General features: G+C 37.8%; 1 protein-coding gene across 1 annotated transcript; it reads right to left on the bottom strand.

Annotated features, from left to right (window-relative positions):
- On the bottom strand, positions 1-10,694 carry LOC110990770 (uncharacterized). The gene is made up of 7 exons (XM_087142900.1): positions 8,858-10,694; positions 8,018-8,089; positions 7,314-7,358; positions 5,753-5,806; positions 3,748-3,807; positions 3,328-3,436; positions 1-2,439 (listed from the first exon to the last, which is right to left on the bottom strand). Exons 1-7 carry the CDS (start codon positions 8,970-8,972, stop codon positions 2,424-2,426), a joined length of 471 nt encoding a protein of 156 aa, XP_086999026.1. The 5' UTR covers positions 8,973-10,694; the 3' UTR covers positions 1-2,423.
- Positions 10,695-11,802: the final 1,108 nt, after the last annotated feature.

Genomic DNA, 11,802 nt, shown 5'->3' with positions numbered 1-11,802 from the left:
TTTTGAGGCCTCGTTAATTAATGTTTATTGGTTCTTTTATTTTTACTCCCCTTCTATTCAAATTTGTATAATGTTTCAAAATACCGAATCTCACAGATCACTAAACAGTAAGAACATGACTAATATTCACATCTCTAATTGTGTTTCAGAAATTGAATGCTGGTTTCACAACAGGTAATACTTGAGTTTTTGTATACTGTAAAAAAGAAGGAACATACATGTAAGTAAAAAAATTTGGCGATTTTAAAAACATCTCATAATACATGTATGTCCTTTTGTCAGTTGGCCTTGTCAAAAGTATCCCATTAGTGCAATTGGAACACGGAATACATGAACACACACATGAATGTGGTGCATGCACAGAGTTTAGAACAGTCTGCTTCAAGTTGAGAACGGGACTTTTGCATCAAATTGTAGCAGCTTACATCCATTCAAATTTAGATTTCAGACACTGAGAACCAGACTGGAGCAACCAACATTTTAAAAATAACCTCATTAAAGAGTTTCTAGGGTGAAGATTTGCTGTGGCAGAATGCCCTAATATGTATGCTCACAATGTAGCATCAGCAGCAATCAACAAATTGATAATTATACTCTGGAAATGCTGAAGCAAACCTATAGATAGATCAAGTTTGAGAATTGCAAACTGTTTTTGGAATACACCACTAGTTTTGAACGTGTTCACAAAATTTCAAAATAGTAATGAATGGGGATGGCCGACAGGAGTGCACTGAAAACTTTTAGATACATTCTTCAACAGTCAAATTATGTTGGTTGGTATAACGTCTGGTTCCAACAACCTCATTTTTGAGTGTGTAGTCCTATTGGTTCTCTTATTTTACTCCCCATTCCAGTTGTATTTGTATGTTTCCAAATACTGAAAGTATATCACTAATATTCCTAGTAGTTGTTCCAGTAGTTGAATGCTGGTTTCATAACAGGCAATTATTAAGTTTTTGAATACCATAAAAAGAGGGAACAAAAATAAAACAAGTGATTTCTAGAATAACACTTAATACATCTTGTATCCCTTGAGTGCAAGTAGCACACAGAATAGTATTGCTTCCACGTTCCATGACATGAGGCCTAAGGCTAAGTGACATATGGGACACAGACACCCTACATTATTCCATGTTCTACTCACATTCATGAGATAACAAATTTATCTCTACTGAAGTAAACTTGATTTGCTGATGCACATACAGATCATGCTCATGCACAATGTTTTTAACAGTGCAGCAGCCTGGTAAACATGTACAATTAATAAGTAGCTGTCAAACACACTGTAAGCTAAGAAACCTGACATTTCAGCATACACACTGTACAATATGCTACCAATTTGCTTAACGATAATATTCAATATTTAACTTAAGACTGCAGTTACATATTCAGGGACCATTTCTTAAGTTATCAGATTACTGTAAAGTTATTAAATGAAGTTCACATACAATTCCGAACAACTGTCTACAGGGAACTGGGTTGGTAACAAACAAAAAGTTTGAAGTGGTAATCAACTTTGAATAATCAAAATCTATGGTTCAACCATTATACATCACTCTCCTACATTATCTGTGATTGAAACATCATTATTTCTTATACCATCTACAGAGACATGATTAAGATGCGTGCTGAAAATATAATTAGTTGAAATTAGGTTTCAGTTATCAAGAGCCTGTTACACTAAAGTAGATTTTGTTTAAAATACAACCATTCAGCATTATCAGTGACTGAAACATAACAATTCTTATGTCATCTACAGAGACTTGATTATTGCTGAAAATATAATTAGTTGAAATTACGTTTCAGTTATTAGGAGCCCTTTACACCAAGGTAGATTTTGTTTATAACACAATCATTCTGCCTTATCTGTGACCGAAACATAACAATTCTTATGTCATCTACAGAGACTTGATTAAAGATGCCTGCTTTCTGGGATGAGGATTTAACATATCCACTGGCCTTGATGCGTTAATGAATGCTTTGGTGCCATGAAAAGTTTAATGTTTTTAAGGCCAAAGTGGCCTTGCTCCTCAGATGACGAAATTCCTTCCCTGGTATTTGCAAACGAACAATGGGTTGATCTGTGATCGCAACACACCTGGCATACTGTATTGACTAGCTCAACATGGCGGCGCAGTGGCTTTATTCACAGAGCTACATGCCCTATGGAGATCAGTACTTTCATTTAAAAAGGAAAATTTTGGTTCATCCACCTGTTTTTCAAAAGCACCCTAAACTGGTGTGCTAATATGGAAATGTGCTAATTTGTAACAAAACGCTCTCTGTCCCTTTTTTCCAATTCTTGGTCTCTTTTTCTTTCTTTTCCTCTTTCGTTGAAAACTTTTGTCTTTATGAGAGCTATCTTCTCTGGTGTAGTGATCCCTGCTGGGTCAAGGATGTGGGGGAATTTACGAAGAAATTGCTTAACTTCGACCTTGCCTGGAATTGGAAGTAATAAAATAGGAAATGCAGTGTAACTCCTTTTGGCTCGGAATATATGCCACTTTCACCTCCTTGTACATTTACTGCTTTATGGACATGCTCAAAGTAAGCAAATGATCCACAGTGTATTTCCTCTAATAATTAGGAGCACCCAATTAGACAATATTCATGTATATAATTTTGGTGATTTTTTGCCCTGTGCACATGGGAATATTCATGTATTAGAGCACTAACTTGTCAAGTCCCTCATACAAATAACAAGTAGCCCGGGTGCAGCCATCTGTTTATCTCCTATGTGCTGATCAACGTTGCATGAATAAAGAAGTTAATTAAATCATTTGGAAACTACGTACATGAGAGGTCATGCATGTTAAAACCAGGGAATACTGAGTGACAAAGCAAGTCATAAGCATCCCACATGCATATAAAACATGTGCCTCATATACTGCAGACAGATACACAAAACACTCATTTTCATCTTTAGCATTTCTATCAGAATGATGACATGCGCACAGGAATAAATGTGAACATGTAGCTGTACTCGAGACGTACTACATTTATAAACCTTCCATAGGTTAGAGCGCAGGTTAGTGACAAATCACCGTTTCACCAGAACTTCAGTTTCTAAATGTATCACTGTTTTGAAGGTAATTTGTTTCTTTTGTACCAAAAAAGTAACTTAAGGTAAGACTGAACAATTTTTGCAGAATGATAGGAAAGTTACATGGATTTTTCCGAATGGTTAGGGAGGTATCCTTTTATGTCCTGATTTTATCATTTAAATACAGGGTTATGATCTTTAAGATCTTCAAAATAACTGGAACAAACATTTGAAAATAGCCTAGGCATAACGTTTTTCATTGCAAACATAGCAAATACACTTGCCTGGCAAAGACCCTTTTAGCCCCCGTATGCGTCTTGTCCATTATCCAGTCTTTGAAACCATTCCTGACACAAGCTGTGTCTCTTTCCTTCCACCTAGTATAACCTCTATCTGTGAAATAAACAAAAATCAGAATGAGCACGATCACACGTGTACTGTAATTTAATTACAGTATCAATGAGTGATGAAGTGGTTAAGTTAAACTACTACATGTACATGACATTCGTGTACATGTATTTATACTGGCTAGGGGTCTCATCATCAATGGTAACTGAGCCAAAGCTTCCTATTCACGATGTTTAACTTCTAAAAAAGTTACTGTAACCCTACTGTTCCCATCATGCACCACAACAAACATAAATTGCTATGTCAGTACATGGGTCTATTACTTGACATTACTGGTATGTAAACAAAATCCTTACCCTTTCGAGAAAAAATTAGAGAGTGCTTTGTCTTGGATTTTGAATGTGTGGAGGTCAAACCTGTAGAAAGAAATATGATTTCAGTAAGTGGAACTTGCAGTACTTTGCAGTGATGCAGTGAAACAACTATGAGCAGCGATACTGTCATGGCTTGTCAAAGATATCAAAGTTAGGTACATGTAGGTATACAAAGAACCATTTATTGTCACAGGTCTGTATTCTGCTTTGCAGTATATAAGTTCTGCAAAGGTTTCAATGATGCAATGGAACAATAAAGAATTAAGTGAAAATAGAGTGATGGATGAGGGTGGTGCCTGCATGGTGGGGTTTGCAGGGTCTATTCTACCATGAAGTACAATTCAAGTATAAGTCTAGGCAGTGTACTTCAACAAGAAAAACCACAACCAAAGTTTGGGGAGGGCTTGCTAGGGTTTCGTGCAGGTCTGCACAGTAGGTAGAGACTGTGTGGTCTGTGTTCTGCTATGTAGTAAAATGTATTTTAAATTTAGGTGGTGTTTTACCCTCCCGATGTGTACATCAGACAAAAACACACTTAACACCAAATTGCCCGCCACACGATACATAAATTAACGTCAGCAGAACACAAGTAAAAAGTCCTGCTGCAATAGGAAACAAGGAAAACAAACAAGAGGGTGATGGATGTTTCTAGGCCAGCCAAATCAGACCAAGGAGGCATCTGTCTGTATGAGATTTCCACAGTCACTTCAAACCCTCACATGGTCACTTAGCCATCACAGCATCACACACTTTAACACTTTTAAAGATACAAAAAAACTGAAGATTGACCTGAAAATTTCATTTTGACTTGAGCAAAGACATAATATAAGCAGCAAATACTTCCTAAAACCTTAACATTTCTTTCCAATACATACTTAACATCCCTCGGGAAGCTGCACTGGGATAACATTTACCATGTTACCATATTCGGTCACAACTTTCTGCCTTAACTACGTTAAAAAATATTGGTTCAGATTGATATGTTCTTAAGACATTCCCAGCAAAAGAAAAAATTAAATTGAAGCTTGTCAGTTTTTATTAGTTCTAATGGAATTAGAACTTGGATATTGGTTAAAGAAAAACAATAAATCAAAAGGCTGATGACTCCTTTTTCAAGGTGGAATTAGAGAGAGAGAACTACGATCACGCCTGCATGGATCACCCACATATTTATAACTCCGTGTTCATTCACTAGGGGCTGTGTAAATTCTGTCCTTATCAGAACCCTTGGCCGTGGAAGTTATTTTCTTGATGGTTTCTTTATATAAAAAAATCAACAAAAGAAGTAAGAAGAGTTGGCAGAACAAAAACGCAAACCACAAAAGGTAAAAATCATGTGAATAGTGCAGGTACTAGTGCTACACATGCCTGCAGCAACTACATGTAGCAAACACAATATGATGGCATGCACACATGGATGCCGGACTACCCTGTGTTTTATGTAACTCTGGGTCACTGCACTGGCTAAAACCTTCTAAACACTGTACTAAATGTTAAAACCGTTTTGATTAATTGCTAAACCCACCCTCTGAGGTGTTTTAAATCACCGTTTTAACTCTGAGATAAAACCAATTTGGTGTAACTTCGAAAGCATTTAGGGGTGTAACTACTGTTTAAGCAAATTTAAAACGGAGTCTGATCATAGCGACTCTATGTGCCACCCAGAGATAGATTGTAAAAACATCTAACTTTTCTCAAGAGCTTTAAAATTTCCCAAAATTCATGGATGGGACCCTCTACACCACTGAAGAGTATTAGAGGAATTCACCCGAAATTTGTGAATAGTATAAAATGTCTCACAACTTGAAAACTTAAGCAAAAATCAAAACCGTTTGAGCTAACCTGCAGATGGCCGGCAACTGGGTGGACGAATGGTCCAACAGATTGTCAGATAGACAAAAATTGGTGTTAGTACACATCAGACTCATTTGCATTTGCTTTAATTTGCAGCTCTCAAAAATGACAAATTTTATGTACATAGGCTTACCACTCGGTACAAATGTGACATGTTTCTTGGGTGTCTTGTATATTATCCTTGGTTCTGCGGATAAAAATTCCACAGAAATAAAGGAAGAAACTAGGAAAAATGCATATAAGATTACACATACAATTACAATTTAAAAGTGTTCTTCAAAGCAATTAATGCAATAGGTAACACAATGCCAATCAGGGGAAGTATTATAATTATGTAATGCAAAAAATAGTATCTATGCTTTAAAAAATAAGAAATGTTTGATACATTGCTTCATATTTACTTCATTGTTCTCTTACTTCAATGTTGTCGACTAATAAAAATGTGTTCAGTTATACCAACAAATTTGAAACACTGTAGGCAGATATCTTGTGATAAGTGAAACAATTGCATACAGTTACTTTTGGAAGGCGAGTTCCCATTGCTTTAAAGCAGAACACACGATGATTCAATGAGTAGGAGTCCCCATGGGAAATAACTCAACTTTGACAGCATCAAATGCCACACAACTGTGTTGGGAATGGTCAAAACTGAAAAAATCTCTCATATACATGTATATATCTGTGAATTAATTCACAAAATACATTTCATCTTTTGGTAGGAGTAGTTTCTGTTCTGTTGTTTATTAAATTTTTGTTCTCGGTCATTTATCAATTTTGATATCTTGTGTTTGTAGTAATCAAGTGTAGCAAGAGTAGCAGATCACTTCACCACAGCACAGTAGTTGTTGCTGACAAACGCAACAATCCATGCATAAGTTAACAGGCAAGCTTACACACGCTGCAGGCATCTCCTTTTTTTTCTCTACGAATATATAAAGGGAGGCTGCCTCGAAAATGTACACCAGCACTAAAGTTCTTTATCAAGTGCTGTATGTGACATGATCTTCAGGTTTTCATCAGTGGAACATTCATTTATCACGTTGGAGCTTTAGGAATGAAGGCTCAGCAAGACCACAATACATATGTGTTATGAATCCAACTCGAACAATCAGGAACAATTGCAGTGCTGGGATTAAATTTCCCAAGAACCAGACCAGTTTTTAAAGCATATATTTCAGCCGTCATATGCCAATGCTTGTAAACACTGTAAGCCCACCTTGTTATATATTCAATGCATTGGAATACACATCAACAGTGCACATTTGCTTCATCAAATGGGGAAACTTAAAAAATCAAAAATAGGAACAACATCAGAGCAGAAAGCACCATTCCATATGATAGAAGATCTTTCATTGTACGATAAAGGTAGACTCTCTTGTTAGGACAGATTAAACAATATATTTCTTTTAAAAACATTTGTGCTCAGACTGCATTAACATATCAAATTAACTGAATATATGTATTTTCAAACGTTTTTTGAACAAAGAAAGAATCATCAGAGCAAAAGCACAACTCCTCAAGATAGATGCGTTTCGTCACATGCCAACCTCAGGTACATGTATTAACATATTAAACACTATACATGTATTTAATGTTAATACTTAACAGAATAAATTTAAATTACAAACCCAAATCAATGTTTTAGTAAAATATCTATTTGATATCAGGTAGTGCTTGGCAAACAAATATCTTACCACTTGAGGAAGAGACCGCTGGATGCCTGCTATGTCTTGTTGATTCTGTAGAAACAAATGTTGATAATGGGTACATGTACAAGTAGGCAGTATAAAATGTTCCAGTGGTGCAGCAATGAATAGTTCAGTTGGTCTCATGTCAAATTATTTTCTGCAGGGGGAGGGCAAGAATCCTCTTCCGATCGATACACAAATTTTCGAGACTAAAAGTTTCGGACTGCCAGAACTCTACTCTTTATCAGTGAAATATTGGTGCTTTAAGAATGAAGGCTTGGCAAGACCACTTAGGTGTTATGAACGAAGCTCAAACAATCATGAACCAATTGCAGTGCTGAGAATTAAATCTCCCAAGAGCCAGACCAGTTTTTAAAGCATATATTTCAGCTGTCACATGCTAATGCTTGTAAACACGGTAAGCCAACCTTAATATACTTTACATGCACTAAAGTACACATCAACAGTGCACATTAATTTTGCTTCATCAAATGAGGCAAACTGAAAAAAAAAATAATACGAACAACATCAGAGCAGGAAGCACCATTCCATTAGATATGTCTTCCATTGTAAGAGAAAGGTAGACGCTCTTGTTCGGACAGATTAAACAATATCTATTTTAAAAACATATGTGAGCAGATTGCACTCATCAAATTAATTGAATACATGTGCATGTATTTTTAAAACAACAAAATTCCATGAAGACCCACCATCTGGTGACTCCGGCATGACATGTTGTTTCCTGGATCCATTGGCCCTGTCTGTTTTGACTGGTGTGGATTCTGAGGATTTCAACAGGAAGAGGGTGGCTTTAGAACCAACATGAAAATGCCACCAGACTGACAATAACTTTTACTGCCCCATCCTCCCAATCCTGGGAAGTTTCTGAGATGACCGACTCTTCACTCCTCACATTTCATCATAAGAACCTTCAGTGTTCGCCAGACTCATTTTTGGGAGGCAGTTTGATGTCATAGGAAAAGTATGACTTCCTCAGATAGTATTATGTCATTGTGTCCAAAATATACATCTAAAAAAGGGGGTGTGGCAGAATTCCTGGGACCATGGGAAAATAGAAATATATTATCAGGATTTATCAGTTATGATCAGTGAGACCTTTTCAAAGTGTATTTTTTATTGTACATTTTAAACCGACTTACAAGATCGTATATACATATGTATATGGCAAACTTGCCTGACTTGGCATATACCATAATACATTGTGGAATATTGTAACTCTACAAGCCTTCCATGTTACACTATTTTGAGTGGACAGAAAGTTGAATGCATGCACGGGTAAAGATTCTCCAAGAATTGATAAGAAGAGCCTGCAACTTTATAAGATAGGTATTTTAACAGAGCTTTCACATGGTTTTCAATTTGTTTATGGTAAATTTGCAAGTAACAGCCAGTAATAAAAATTTTCTTAGAGTTCTAGGCTAAAAACTAGAATTAATCAGTGATGCAACATGAAAAGAATGGGGTTAGGGTTGGGATACTGATGGATCCATGTCAAATATTATCTGAAGGAACAAAGTACCAGCACTTACTGGACTGAGGAGTTGTGCCATCTATCTTTCTGAGATAGCTCCCAACTGACGTTATTTCCCTCACAGCAAGAGGGCACTGGTACACATTAGTATTGATCTCTTGTGAATGGCCCATGTGCTTTTGTAGAAGGTATTTCTGTCTTTCTCAGGGACATCTTGAAGGGCGTAGAGTGTTGAAGCGATATTTTGTCGCTGTCAGAAGCGACAGATTCTCAAAATGGCCTTCCATCATGTCAGTCACCTTCTTCAGTTCCGCCCATCCATTTACATGATTGCCAGACTTCTGAGTATACGGGAAGAGGTATATGTTCCAACACGCCAACTGATGATCTCATCTCCACAAGCTTGTCAATTGCTCGTGCTGTGTCATTGGGAATCAATACGGGAAAAAGCTTCCTGCTTCCCTTTCCTTTTTGATACGCCAGATTATACGAGTCAAGTAGGTACTTTTCGATGGGGTCTCTGTTTGCCTCTGCATGTTGAGGATCAACCCAGGCCTGACTGGCATCCTGCCACTCAGCGAGTGTCATCCTGCTTGGTTCACCTCCCCGATGTGCATTGAACACTGTCAACCTAGAGACTGCTAAGGCCCTTAGTTTGTTGAATACGTGGACATCAGACTTATCGCAGCTGTCAACAAGTTCTGCCATAGCAGTAACAGTGAAGCCCTTCAGCCGTTTAATATCACGTTCCAGTGGCATGGAGTGGGGCTTCCTGAGTACAGCCTGCCTGTTGCTTTCTACAAGAAACAAGCTTCTGCTGAACAAAAAATCCCAGTTGAGATCCAACAAAGCAAGAAAGCGATCAATTTCCTCGGCTTCCTCCAATCTATCCTCAATGATGTACACCCCTTTCATGACTTTTTGCTCCTTTCTTCAGAAGACAGCCCACACTTAGGCTTAATCCAGCTTTCACTTCTCCGTTGGGCTTCTCACTAAGGTCATCCAGGGCCAATTCTAGAGAAGCAAAGTTCCCACGTTTCAGCATGTCCTCGCCATTCAGACTGCAGTTCTCAGAAATATTTCTCATTTTCACAAGAAGGTTCCCCAATCTTCTCATATCATTCATTATGATTGACTTCTCCCTATTCACAGATCGACTCCACAGTTTCTTCCCTACCTGAATAATCATTGTATCGGTTCTGCAGATCTCCCCAACAGTGTCTGTCCTAAATTGATCAAGAATAGAAGACTGAAATTTGGCATCGATGTTATGGCTACCAGCATTCCTCAATGATGAAACTGGCACGGAAGATACTTTTCTAACAGCTGTGGAATGGCAGACTTGCTTGTGTCGCCATATACGTGACATACTATAAAAGCCATGACAACTTCCACACATAACTATTTCTGAAGTCCCTTGGTTTCTCTCCCTCATTAGTTCACATGAAGATCCCTCACTAGATTTCATCCTTCGTATGTTTTCTTTGTAAATCCCATTCTTTCGAATCTGGGACAGGGCCTCAAGCATTTCATTTTGAGGAAGTTTAAGCTCTGCTTTTACTTCTTCCTGCTCCGGGTGTTTCCTTCGCATGTGATGGGTAAGCTGCGACTGTGCCTCTCCACAGTAAACACAGGGCCTTTTTGGACATATTCTTTCATATGTTTTAACCTATAATGAGAATAAAGTTAAATACCGGTAGTGACTTTGCTGTGTGCATGTTGGTATCTTAAACCAGCACACCTGACTTTTAGTTTGAACTCCAGTACTAGCAATTTCCCAATTTCATAATCAAACATCACTGTGGTGTCAAATATATATGTAGACATGCCATTTGTTCAATGAACCATGTTGTGCAGGATCAGGAACTCACTATTACCTAGGGGTTAAATTCAGGCTCTACCTACATGTACATAAAAACATCAATACATGTATTTGTCTCCACAACAAATATGGAACAATGCTGCTACTAGCCTGTTAGCTCTCTCTAGACCTGACAGTAACTCGAGCAACACTGTCTAACAAACGTAGCATAAGTATTACAATATACCAATCCAGTAAGCTTGGCCCACAGGCATGTTGACTAATCAGAGCCACAAACCCAATTGCTTAATGTCATCAGTCCGCCATGATGGTTATCAACCTACCATATGGTTAGCACTACACATGCATCAAATTGTGCAAACGTACAACACAATTCCCTCATTGATATTTGATCAATGCTCACTGATATGACAGGAAAGCTGTAACTACATATTTCAATCGTGTTTAACTGATCCAGATGAGGTGGACAGTGGCCGTGAAAACAGGCGACAGAAGTTCATGATTATCGATCGTTGAGCCAGCTAGACATGTGCATCATGCATGCAGGGCAGGATTTATGGGATCAGTCCATTACAGTACCTAAGACTTTATTCCTGAGATCAAACAAAAAAACATGGGAAAAGCAAAAATGGGATGAAGAATAAAAAATGAAGTGATGGAATAAAGACAGGGCTCGGTTGGACAACAGGCATGCAAGCTCTTACATAACAGTAAATGCCTGTTTTGATTAATATACAGGTATAGGTACAGCACAGAGACGTTCCCAGCATGGAACACTAACAAATGAAACAGAGCTGTGCCATTAGCAATGGCAGATTGAGGATGGATTTGTAGTGGATGGCAGGCCAGTCTTACCATCTAATGCTACCTCTACGGCCTCACGGACCAACCATAAGGTCAACGGACAGACGGATGCATTTTATCATTTTCATCATTTGATTTTACAACGTCAGCACTAATTCATATGATCCGTGCTATTCTGGCTCAGCTGAATGAAATTTCCAAATGTTAACCCAAACCCTCCTCAATCCTTCACCTGTTGGAGGACTGAGGAGTGTTAGGGTTAAAACCTAGCAATGAAAGGACATGGAAAAGCAAAATGTAACAAAAGAAATCAAATAAGTGAATAAAGGCAGCAACAAAGTTAGCATACAGGAGCAAATTACACGTACATGTATGGG

The sequence above is a fragment of the Acanthaster planci genome, linkage group LG10 (assembly GCF_054643075.1).
Source record: "Acanthaster planci isolate LZ-2023a linkage group LG10, COTS_SCS, whole genome shotgun sequence".
In the NCBI taxonomy this organism is placed as follows: domain Eukaryota; kingdom Metazoa; phylum Echinodermata; class Asteroidea; order Valvatida; family Acanthasteridae; genus Acanthaster; species Acanthaster planci.
This window is presented reverse-complemented; position numbering and strand designations above follow the sequence as displayed.

Excerpts from the sequence above, each read along its gene's own strand:
- LOC110990770 (XM_087142900.1), bottom strand. The coding sequence starts at position 8,972 with ATGGGCCATTCACAAGAGATCAATACTAATGTGTACCAGTGCCCTCTT. Across the intron at positions 7,359-8,017 it reads CATGCCGGAGTCACCAGATG|AATCAACAAGACATAGCAGG; the intron begins GTGGGTCTTCAT and ends TTGTTTCTACAG. Across the intron at positions 3,808-5,752 it reads TGTCACATTTGTACCGAGTG|GTTTGACCTCCACACATTCA; the intron begins GTAAGCCTATGT and ends TTCTTTCTACAG.